At 36.8% G+C, this 12802-nt stretch overlaps 1 protein-coding gene across 1 annotated transcript; it reads left to right on the forward strand.

Annotated features, from left to right (window-relative positions):
• The first annotated feature begins 258 nt into the window (after positions 1-258).
• LOC140832973 (SAC3 family protein B) lies at positions 259-10567 on the forward strand. Its single transcript, XM_073197310.1, is given in 17 exon segments — positions 259-583; positions 705-926; positions 1951-2193; positions 2931-3047; positions 3943-4185; positions 4444-4620; positions 4707-4939; positions 5283-5383; positions 5578-5793; positions 6215-6442; positions 6521-6612; positions 6718-6811; positions 7144-7236; positions 7327-8052; positions 8054-8109; positions 8189-8303; positions 8739-10567. Coding segments are annotated over 17 exon segments (4863 nt in total). The 5' UTR covers positions 259-461; the 3' UTR covers positions 10524-10567.
• Positions 10568-12802: the final 2235 nt, after the last annotated feature.

Raw genomic sequence — 12802 nt, forward strand, 5'->3', positions numbered from 1 at the left:
TTTGGTATCACTTGGCTGATTTATAATATATTTGGAAATAATAATATTTCTATATATTTATAAAAAAAAACGATTCGACTTGATTTATATTGAAATTAAGAATGATAATTCTGACATAAAAATTAATATCTTCTTGACTTTGACAAGAGTTTCGTCTAAAATAAATTTAATCGATGAGATATGTTTTTTTTTTTTTTAACAATTTAGATACATAACCGTTGTGATTTCTTTAGATATAAAAATATCACTTTAAAAAAGAAAAATGGATCTCACTTGTTCGTAAGAAAAATAACACTCCCCCAAGAACCCTAAAATCAGTATCCCATCACCAAAAGGTATCGAACTTTCATTTGCGTTGGTATTGTACTTCCATTGTTCTTGATTCGCAAACACGGACGGAGATGAGATAAAAGCTCGCTCATGTACGAGGGAAGCGTGTGAAATCCTCAGGAAACAGAAAAATGGCGTTTTCGGGAGGATTTGGGAAGAACTCGGGCCCTGGTACGGCGCCACAGCCTGAAATCCCCGCTGTTCGTCTTCCTCAATCCGTTCCTCTATCTCATCCTCTTCCCGTATTGCCGAAGTATGTGGTGACACAAACTCTATGCTCATTTTGATTGTACTCCGTTAAAATTGTATGTGCAATGTAATGAAATGAATTGTCTTTGGTTGTTGCTGATGATTGAGTTTTCTTCTGGCTCCAGTGAGTCTCGTTTGAGGTGGGTTGATCCAAAAGCATCTACAAGTAGAAATGATGACTTCCAGTCTTATCAAAGGCCACCCGAGCTTGTTCCACGAGCTGCGCCAGGGAATCCAAGAACTATTTCGCCAAAAAAAGCTGCTCAGGATCCTAAACGGACGAGATCACCCTCTTCTCTCTCCCAGGATGAAGAAATTTCAAAGAACTCCCGAATCTTCATGGGAGGGTATGCTCCTTGATTGGCCAATCCTCTTCCGAGTCATTCTTTACTGTTTCCTGCTATGTGTCTTGCATCCTCCTAAGTGATGCTGTCAAATGTCTACACATTTTTATTTAGTTTATAGCCTATAATTAAGCTTAAGATTTTGACCATATCAATTTGGAATACGGATTTCCATTGGTTTAAAGGTGGGTTTCTTGAATCGTAACAATAGTTGTAGCTATAAATAATTACTTTGATAGTTCAGTTTAATAGTTAACTCTCTAGTTTCTTATCAAAAAAAAAAAAACTCTCTTGAAGCACAATTTGCATGGACCTAGCTTTTAATTTAAATTTGTATTTTGTATTTTGGATGCTACTCCAATTCTATTTATATTTAATTGTCAGTCATTTATTCCTAATCATAGTTTGTCCTTCCTTCTCTGGTCGTTTTGATTTATCTTCTCGCAACAAGGGATATGTTTTCCTTATCAAGCACAATCTTCTTCCGTAGCTTTTCTGAGCAATCTATATGTTGGTGGCCAGCTTTCTCATAGCAAACGTCGGCCATAAGTTTCTACTCTGTTGAACTTTATTGATCTTTTATTGGGTTCCTAATTCTCCGATCCTGTTTAATCCTGTTTGCATGGTCCCAGGGGCAAATGTTTGTGATAGTGTGAAGGTACATGCTAGATTAATGGCACTTCTTGGAGTAGTTAGTTACTGTTTTTTCCCTTCGAAATACATTAATCTTGTTGTTTGTCTTTTGACCCATCTGTCAAGCCTCACCACTTTCTAGACTCTATCTTCATGGCAACAGCCCATTTTATTGAATTAGAGCTGTAGTACCTTTGGTGTCCCAATCATTATAAATAATGTCTTTTGATTGAACTTGGATCTGTTGACCAGTTCAGTTGAACACCCTTTGTTGTGCGATCAGCGTGACGTCTTACTAAATGCTTTCAGGTTTTGACCCACCTTTTTTTGCATATGTTTCATTGAGGTTAAGGTAAACTAAATCTGCATACTAACTTGTGAATTTGTTATGTAGGTCTTCTTTCTCTTCCCCAATGTGGGTTAACATGCCAAAGTCAGAAGGCAATAATAACAATTCACCAGATCAAGAAAACATGTTATCAACCCGGACAAATGGAGGTGCTCACCAGTCTGGACGAATGTTTCAGACCAACCATGCAGATGTTCTGCTTCCAAAACAAACAAGGTTACCTGCATTTCCCTCAATTCGTGGAGATTCCCCACTGTATACCTCTTCAGCTTCAGTTGGTCAGAAAAGGTTCAGAAGAATTTTTCTTGATTTGTTGACTACTTTATTAAACAATGAATTATTTTGGAGGCATTTTATAGTTCTATTTTGAAAGAACTGTCAATCATACTTTTTAACATTATTATTATTATTATGATTGAATTTCTCATCAATGTATATTCAGAACAAATGTAATTAAAAAACTGGTTGAATCAACTAGCCTATGTAAGAAATTTATGAGTTTTGACATTTGGCCATTGTTATCAAAAGTATTCTTTTTTAAAATAAAAAACTCCGTTGGTTAAAAAAATGGGTGTTTGGTTGGGTTTATAGGAAAATCTCTTAAAAAACCGATCAGCTAAAAGCAAAAAGACTTGGCATATAGGCTTCTGGTTCAGTTTCTTTTTAGGAAAGTTTTGAAAATGCCATACGTGATAAAACATTCTTTTAATCCAAGTGCTTCTTTTCCAAATTCTGGACTGGATCTTACTCTTCTGAAGCATTAAATATGGACAAAACTTTCCGATTTGTTGGTTTTCGATTACCTAGGGACCACGATAACGGTGTTTCTTGGTTCTGGAAGTGTCTGTTGGTTCCACAATTTTTGTGTTTATTAACAAACTGGAAAACTAGAGTATTATTACGGGTGTGAATTAAACAGCTCTGAATTTTTTTCGTTATCAGCCACTGTTTTATCCTCGCTTCAATGCAATTGATATGCAGTTAAGTTTCTCATATTTCATGGTATTATTTTGAATTTCTTGTAGATCTCCAATTGACTATAGTGACCTTGATGCTCCTGAGGAAATGCCTTCACCACCTCTGGCTTTCGATGGTAGCGTCTCTGCAGTCGATTATTCTCGGCCTTATACTGGATCCAAGATGTATGTATCTATTCTATCTTATTTGTTATTCAACCAGATAATTTTCAAGCTTTATTTTCAGTATTGTCGAAAATATGCACTGATTCAATGTACCCCTAAATTTTAGTTGCAGCTTAAATTCTGGAAACATATTCTTTGCTAGAAAATTGCTTATAATCGCAAAGTCACTGTATGTATGAATTGTCTGTCCGAACGTTTCTCTGCCTTTTTATTGCATTAATTTACATCACTATCAACTTTGAATTTTTGAGGGTTCAAACCATTTATTTTTTCGTTACTTATCGTTTTCACCCCATCTCAGTTATATGTCTGCTCTTAAGTCAGTTAATATACTGGCCTGTAGGCTTGATCAGCACTTTCATTATGCTGTCTTTCCCTGTCCTTGCTTGCTACTGTCTAGATCATCTTTAAGAATTTTCATTTTTCTTTGTATCTTTTGTTGCAACTACCATTGCTTTATGTTTGGCATTTGTCGTTCCTCTCTCTCCTTTTTTCACAGATACACACACTTCATTCTTTTATCAATATTATTACGTGACATAATTTTTATATATCAAAATCGGGCACATTTACTCGTGTTGATTTGTCAAAGATTATGAAGGATCCTGTGACCCGTGTGCCTTCACTTTGGATTGGGTATCTGATGCTGGATATTCAGTGTCAAAAGGAGGATTCTTGGGGAGCTTTAGTATAACATGTGCCTTTGCATCAAGTTTTTCAATGAAGTTCTTGATCTGTTTAATTACATGTTTGTGGTTGTGAGTGTTGGATTCCAATGAACATGCACTGAGACGTACAAGGTCTAATGAGTGTCATTTTTGTCAAACCTTTGCTAACAAATATGCTGTTTAGTATAAGATACCGTATCTTTATGTTTCATGCTGTGCATATGCAGGCCTTTTTCCTCTTCCCCCTCCAGGGCTTACCGGTTTAATTCGTCAAGCAATAATACCACTCCTCCATCCCGAGATGGCTTGGCCCCTTTCTCAACAACTGGAGACTTGTATCCATCTCGAGAAACATCTCATGTGAAGCATACAGATGCTCTGCTTCCTAAACGAACTAGGTCCCCGACGTTCCCGTCTATGTCTGAGTCTTTCACAGAGAAGCATGTTTTTGCTTTGGATGGTTATGGAAGGTATATGAGATTTTCCTACTTTTTGACATGCTTTGTGTGTGTGTTTTTTCTAAGACAATAATGTTAAAGGCATGCACGATTCTGTCTGTGTTAACAAAGTTGGTCTGATTTTCAATGCTGTAGACAGTTAAAATCATTCTACTCATGGCAGTTTTTCTCTCCCTTAAATTACAATGAATCAAATTTTGTTGGTCATTGTTATATCCTTTCTTTTTTCCTTCATGTCTGCATTAAATTGAAGATGCACTTTTCTTCCAGAGTGCCTGATTCTCAAAGTCACAAAGATTTTTCAAAATCTGGAAAAGCCAACAGTTTCGAAGTTACTGCAAGCAAGCCACTGAATTTTCCAATTGGAAAAAGAGCCAAGTTACCTCTTTTATCGTCATCTGATCAATCCATTCAAGAAAATTCAGATTCTGCACAGGAGATTGAACGGTAGGATATTACCTTTATGATTTGGTACCATCAACTGAGCAAATTGCGGAATGCCTTTTTTGTGTTGAGTGGAGTATTTTTTGCAGAGAACTACAGTCCAAAGCCAAGCGCTTAGCCCGATTTAAGGATGAACTAAGCCAACCAAAGCAAAATGCTACAGCTTTTAGAAACCAAAAACACGCTTTGGAGAAACCAAGACCTCGTGAAGATTCAAAAATGGATGCAACCGCAGATTTCGTTGATATTGATGTTATTTCTGATTATCAAGGTGGGGCATCGTCTGGAAGCATAGCTGGAGTGTGTCCAGATATGTGTCCAGGTACAACATGTGCACCGATTAGCAAGCTAAGGTCGCTCCTACTTGCTTGTTGAATTATCTTTGCCTATCCTGGGTTTGATTTAACATGATGTGAGAAGTATAATAGTGATATCATCGTACTAGTTGGAGGTAAAATACTTATGCCTTTCGACTGAGGACTCAAATATTGTTGTTTGATTCTCCATGCACTTTTTCATCCCTCACTTTACCCCTGCCCCTTTTCATTCTTGAAATGGAAGAAGAATGTGATATGATGAAAATCAAACCCAACTTCTCTTTTGGAATGAATTTTTCATCTAGTTTACTAAATTATGTTTAAATTGCCCTATGAACTTTTTCTCAGAGTCCGAGAGAGCGGAGCGTGAAAGAAAAGGGGACCTGGATTATTATGAACGCTTGGATGGGGATAGGAATCTATCCAGCAAATTTATTGCTGTTAAAAAGGTTTGTGTTTGCCTCATGGCCTAATTAATGTGAACCAACCTATTGGGAAGAAAAAACTTTTTTCTACATAGAAAAAAGTTTTTTTCCGTGGATTAAAATAAAAGAATTTATGCATACTGCAGATAAAGTTCTCTTACTTGGACAATATGTGCTAGCAGCAGTGATTGTGCTGATATTTTCTTTTTACTATTCAGTACACAAGGACAGCTGAGAGGGAAGCAGAGTTGATACGTCCCATGCCAATCTTGCAAAAAACAATGGATTATCTTCTGAACTTACTGGAGCAACCTTATGATAATAGTTTTCTTGGCTTATATAACTTCCTTTGGGATAGAATGCGCGCAATCCGTATGGATCTGAGGATGCAACATATTTTTGATCTGCAGGCCGTCAGGATGCTGGAGCAAATGGTCTGTTTCTTCTTTTTGTTTAGTCAAAAAGAATTTTGCATGCAGCAACTCCAAAAGTGTCGATGACTGGTGTATATTGCAAATGGATGATTAAATCTATAATTAATAAGAAACCGGATGCTGCTAGTAATTATTACGTATTGCTTCTCATGTTGCATTTCTCTTTCTCAGAATAGTTGAAATTGATATCAGAATCAGGATTCTGAAACCAGAAATAGTGTTAATTGCTACTTGTAGAACTTCAGAAACTAGAACGACAAACATGATTTTTTCTGATGTTTTATAAAAAACCACTTCACAAAAATAAGAATTGGTTCCTTTCTTCCATATTCAGTTTTTAGTCTTTATGCTATCAATAATATTATTAGAGGTTGAAACTTTTGCACAAACTAATTATCTCTTCTAACATTTATTTTTGCAGATAAGGCTTCATATATTAGCCATGCACGAGCTATGTGAGTACACCAAAGGAGAGGGATTTTCTGAGGGATTTGATGCACACCTTAATATTGAGCAGATGAACAAGACTTCCGTTGAACTATTCCAGTTTTACGATGATCACAGAAAGAAAGGAATACATGTACCATCAGAAAGAGAATTCAGAGGTTATTATGCACTCCTCAAACTTGACAAGCATCCAGGGTACAAAGTAAGTCGTCTAAGATGGAAAATGGTTCTCTACCACTCTTGATTTAGTGATGTCTGTGAAATAAGAAAATCATGCCAGGTTGAACCTGCAGAGCTGTCACTTGATCTCGCGAAGATGACACCAGAAATGCGACATACCCCAGAAGTTTTATTTGCACGTGATGTTGCCAGGTTTGGTCAGCCCTAACGTTACATTTTTGTTTCTTCGTTTTTTGTAGTTGCTCATCAAATTACTAATCCAGTTATCTGCTAATAACTGTGTTACTTTTGCTACAGAGCCTGCAGAACAGGCAATTTTATTGCCTTCTTCAGGCTTGCCCACAGAGCTAGCTATCTTCAAGCGTGTCTAATGCATGCTCATTTCTCTAAGGTGTGGATGTGCTTTGCTGTATATATTCATCGCTCCCTATTAAATCACACTCTGAATTTTTATGTCCTTTTTGGATCTTATTCCATTTAAGTTTGGATAGTTCTCATCTCTTGGGGTTTGTCAGAATGAAGGGAATATCTAGTAATCTATTACTGCTCAACTGTGCTTCCCTGTTTCAAATTAATCAGTACAGTCTATTTCTTCTGCCTGATTTTAAAACATGCCAATTGTCATATTAGTGTTGAAAACCTTTTTTTGCAATCATTACAAATTGATTCTAAATATTTAGATGATTCTTTGTTGATGTCTCACCTCGATGCTGTTTCGACCAGTTGCGTGCCCATGCCTTTGCGTCACTGCACAGTGGTCTGCAGATTAACCAAGGAATTCCCCTGACTCAAGTTGCTAAATGGCTTGCAATGGAGGTAATTTCTCTAGTTGGTTGTGTAACTTGATACTGCTTCAAACATCTTGAAGTTTATTCATATTTTTTCTGCTGTTTTTGTTTAAATCAGGAAGAGAACATAGAAGAGCTTCTGGAATACTATGGCTTCTCGGTGAAGGTCTTTGAAGAACCATACATGGTGAAGGAACATACACTTATTAATGGTGATATTGATTACCCTGTCAAGTGTTCTAAACTTGTTGGTAGGAAAAGATCAAAGATGATTGTCAATGATGTCTCATTCCCTTCATTTGCCGAATCTTATGATATCGGCGAGTTGAGAGAGTCACCACAGAAAAGGGATCCTGAACAAAAATCTAAACCTTTGCAACTCGTTGTGCCTGGTAGTATGGCCCAGCCCATTGATCAGGAAATGAATGATTCTGTTACCAACTTATCACCTAAAGGTGACATGCAAAATCACATGCATAGAACATTCAGTGATCTAATGTCTCAGGATGAACAAAGGACTTTTTTTAAGAGTCAGGTGGTCCCAGCTAGTCCGATGTCCTTGGATTTCAGCAATAGTTCCTCTGAAAATGATGGTATTAGGTTTGGAAACGAACAAAAAACTAACTTTGACTTCCGTTTTAGAAACTCGTTTGGCAGAACAATTAAGCGTGATTTAGAATTGACACCACCCCCAATCGCTCGAGAAAGAAATGAAGAAAAGAGTCCGGCCTTGCTGCCTATTGATTCTCTTGTAGATACTTCAATACCTGAGCCAATGTTTACCGAATACTTGGAAGCCGAAGATCAGACAGGCGTCGTGGATGAAGATACAGCTAATGATGCGGGAAACAAGTTATTGCGATGAAGAAGTTGCCGAGGCTAAGCTTAAGCTAGTGTTGAGGTTGTTAGTTATGTTGATTTTTTACTTTTATGATTATGATTTTTTTTTCTCCGAACTGTGCTCATTTATTATTGGTCAGGATGTGGAGGCGTCGTACAACAAAGAAAAAAGAATTGCGCGACCACAAAAGGGCAGAAGCATGTGCTGCATTGAATTCCCTTTCACAGGGCCCACCAATTTGGCAATATGAAGCGGTAAATATTCTTCTGAAGCTATTTTCCATACTTCATACATCGCATAATGCACTCTGCTTATTTCCCGCTATAATGCATGTGATGGCTGTTAAGTGCCTGCACCATCGTTCTGTGTCTATATGTACTTTGCATGCTTTGGCAATCAGTAGGCTGTCAAGTGTTTTATCAGGATCCAACTTTCCCGATTCATCAGGACCTTAGTACATGCTAGAGGATGTATTTGTTGGAAAGTAGATACTATAATGCATGGTTTTTGCTGATATGAACTTCTCTAGTTTGCTTTCAACTTTAGGTACATCAATCACACGATTGATATGTTTATGCAACTGTATTTTTCAAATATAGACAATAAACACGTTGATTCCCATACCCTTATTTTTTTGGTTGTTTCTGGCCAATGTAAAGATGACTTTTATTTTACCATCTCTCCTGAAGCAATCAGATGCTCATGGTGTACTCGATATTGATCTCATAATGAATATGAGACGTAAAATTCAAGGAAGATCATGGTCCGTGCTAAATCCTTCAGATGTGGTGGCTGCTAAACTTGCTGAAAAAAATCCACATGCTAAGTGCCTTTGCTGGAAGCTGTTAGTATGTTCTTTGGAAGAGACTCCTTATAGAGACGACGTAGGGCAAAAAAACGAAGCTGTCCCCTCAACGGCAGGTTCATGGTTGCGTTCTAAGTTTATGGATGCTAGCAATAACGAAGATGGTGATCTGGTTGTTTCATCTCCTGGCCTTGCAATTTGGAAAACTTGGATTCCTTGGCAATCTAGTGCTGAGCAAATCTGCTGTTTGTCTGTTGTTAAGAGTGCCGTATTTGAGGATCTGGACAATTCAAAAATGGGTGCAAGCGCTGTTCTATTTCTTTTGTCTGAAAACATTCCACTAGAACTCCAGAAGAATCGTCTTCATGACTTGATACTGTCGCTCCCTTCTGGTTCTCGTTTGCCCCTTCTGATCTTGAGTGTTACAGAAAAGGATGAATCAGATCTTTCTACTGTAGCCAAAGATTTAGGGCTCCATGATATTGACAAATCTAGGGTCAGCGTGTTTTCCTTTTCATTTCTCAAAGACCAGCAGACAGAACAGTTCGATGGATTTTTTAGTGATGAACGCCTAAGAGGAGGACTGGAATGGCTGGCAGGCGAATCACCCCAACAGATGGATATTCGCAACATAAAGTTGCGTGAGTTGGTTATTTCTCACTTAAATTCTACTCTGGAGGTTCTTGATGGGATGGATACTTATAAAATTGGTCCCAACCAATGTATTTTGGCCTTCAATGAAGCTTTGGATCGATCCACGGAAAACATAGCTACGGCAGCTCATGCAAATCCTATATGCTGGCCTTGTCCTGAAATCGACCTCCTCGACGAGTTCAGCGAGGAATACCGAGCTGTGATGTGGTACTTACCGAGCAGAGGCTGGAGTACATCTGTGAGAACTGAAACGTTCAGACATGCATTACACCATTCCAAACTTCCGGCTTGGGAGGATGACATTGTTTGGTTATCATGGGGTTTCAACATTGACGATATCGAGAACCAAAAAATGCAACTTGAAAGTTGCTTGAGGACATATTTGACAGAAACTAGTCAGACGATTGGGTCAGGCTTGGCAACAAAAGAAGCAAGTGCACTACTTCAAAAGTGTACTCGGCTCGAGCTCCACCACTCATCATATTACATTGTCCCTAGTTGGGTTAAGATTTTTCGAAGGATATTCAACTGGCGGTTGATGAATATAACCACTGGTGAAGTGTCGTCAACATATGTCTTGGTGCAGCGAGACATCTCTGCTCCAACTTCCGAGATCCCAGATTTTTCAGAATCAGTAGTAGTTCATGAATTGCTACCATCTTACATTGACTATCCATCGTTTGACGAATTGGTTGAAGTTGGCCGTGAAACGCTTGTGCCGGTTCACACTGTATATGAAGCTTTTAAGCCTATGTCACCTGCCGCATACCGTGATCACGACAATCCGACTTTTGGTGAGAATGATGTGTTGATGGAGACTGAAAAGAGAAGTGAAAATAATGAGCAAATGGTTACATGTTATGATCACTCGAGTACTGTAGCAAACAGTGGAGACCAACTGATATTAAGCAGTAAACCTACTAGAGAAGCCGACAGATTGAGTGAGTTGTTACAGAAGTGTAATATTTTGCAGAACAAGATAGACAAAAAATTGTCCATCTATTTTGATATATAGCGAATCACGTATCGAATTTTTTCTGGGGTCTAAAATTGGCCTTTCATTTTATAATATCATTTTTAAACCTTAGAAGGTTTGGATGTATTAAAAAATTGTCATATTTTATAATGAGTAGGTCTCTTGTTTACGATAAAAGTATTAGTTTTGGTATTCATAGGTGACTAAAATAGAGTATTCATCACACACAATTGAATTATGAGATTGTCTTACAATAATTTTTGTGTTAATCGAATAAGGTTTGTGATATGCATAAAATTTATTTTTATTTGACGGTCCATTTAGTTTTAGGGGTATGGTATCATTTTTGTTTCTTGAGTATGGCAATTTTTGGTATTCTCTCAATAATAAACTAGGTGCAAAAATCATGTGAAATTTCTGCTCTCAGGAAGCCATTCTGGTCAAATTTTCATACAAAAAATTTATTACATCGACATGTAATTTTAATTAAGACTAGTGAGGGAGGTACATGTAATACCAAAAATTGCCATACTCAAGAAACAAAAATGTGTGTATATGTAATACGTATGTATATATATATATATATATATATATATATATATATATATATATATATATATTGTGTTTTTGAGGTAATATATTTGATTTTATTAGGTTGTTTGAATCATTCCGTAATATTACTTAATTAAATCCCAGTCTTAGGAATAATAGGCGGCCAATTTGGAAACAATATTTTGTGTGTAGAAAAAGATATGTAATTTGAATAATGGGCAATATTTTGGAAATGTAATTTAATTGAAATTAAGAGACCATGTAAATTATTTACGACAAAAACTTGTGTGAGACGGTCTCACGGGTCGTATTTGTGAAACAGATCTTTTATTTGGGTCAGTCATGAAAAAGTATTACTTTTTATGCTAAGATTATTATTGTTTATTGTGAATATGAGTAGGGTTGACCCGTCTCACAGATTATGATCCGTGAGACGGTCTCACATGAGACCCACTCATTATTTACATAGTTTAATTGAGATTATGTCAATCGAATAAAAACTTGTGTGAGACAGTTTCAGGATCGTATTTTGTGAGACATATATCTTATTTGGATCCATGAAAAAATATTATTTTTTATGCTAAGAGTATTACTTTTTATTCGGTAAGGTCAGAGACGGATCTACGCTAGGGCTATACTGGGCTATAGCCCAGCCCATTTTTTTTATTTAGCGACGGTTTTAGCGACGGTTTTTTGAAAACCGTCGCTACCTTTGCGACGGTTTTAGTAAACCTGTCGCCGATGAGGATCGGCGACAGCTTTATCAAAAACCGTCGCAAATATTAGCGACGGTTATTGCTAAACCCGTCGCTAAATTATTAAAAAATAAAAAAAAAGTGGATCGGCGGTTTTAATTAGCGACGGTTTATTCAATAGAACATCATTACCACTTTGATGTTTTTAATGCAGCAATAGATTTCATTTTGATGGAGTTAAATACTCGGTTCAATGAGTCATCGGTGAAACTTCTTTCTCTTAGTATAGCTTTAGATCCTAAAAATTCATTTGACTCATTTAACAGTGATGATATTTGCAAACTTGCGAAGAAGTTTTATCCTGGAGATTTCACAGATCAAGAAATTGTTGTTTTGAAGTATGAATTGATACATTTATAAACTCGATGTGATGCAGAATTTAAAGGTTTCTACACTTGTTGAGTTGTGTCAGCAATTGACCGAGAGTGGACGGTCAAGTGTTTATGTTATGTTGACTAGATTGATTCATCTTGTTTTGACATTATCTGTGTCTACTGCTACTATTGAACGGGCTTTTTCAGCAATGAAGCATGTGAAGACGGCAATTCGCAATAAAATGGAGGATGACTTTCTTGCCGATTGTTTGACACTCTATATTGAACGAGATTTAGCTAAACATATTGATGTAAATTCTATTATTGATGAATTTTATGTTTTAAAATCCCGTAAGGCACAACTTCGTTGAACGATATAATGTACTTTTTTTTAATAATATATAACTTATCATATTGAGTTCAAGCCCACCCCAACTCTTATTCCTGGATCCGTCCCTGGGTAAGGTTGACTCGTCTCACAGATAAAGATTCGTGAGATCGTATCACAAGAGACCTACTCGGTCAATTAATAGACATTATTGGATTATTATTTATTTTTTTGTTGGAGAGAATTACTCGTAAATCTTTTAATTACCGACCGTGTCTAAATTTCATTTTTTGTGCATTCAATTATGAAAATGAGTTTTTATTATGGCACGTAGATAATATATATTATTTCCTTAAAACATTGTGTTTA

This window comes from Primulina eburnea, chromosome 5, assembly GCF_022965805.1.
Source record: "Primulina eburnea isolate SZY01 chromosome 5, ASM2296580v1, whole genome shotgun sequence".
Classification (NCBI taxonomy): Eukaryota; Viridiplantae; Streptophyta; class Magnoliopsida; order Lamiales; family Gesneriaceae; genus Primulina; species Primulina eburnea.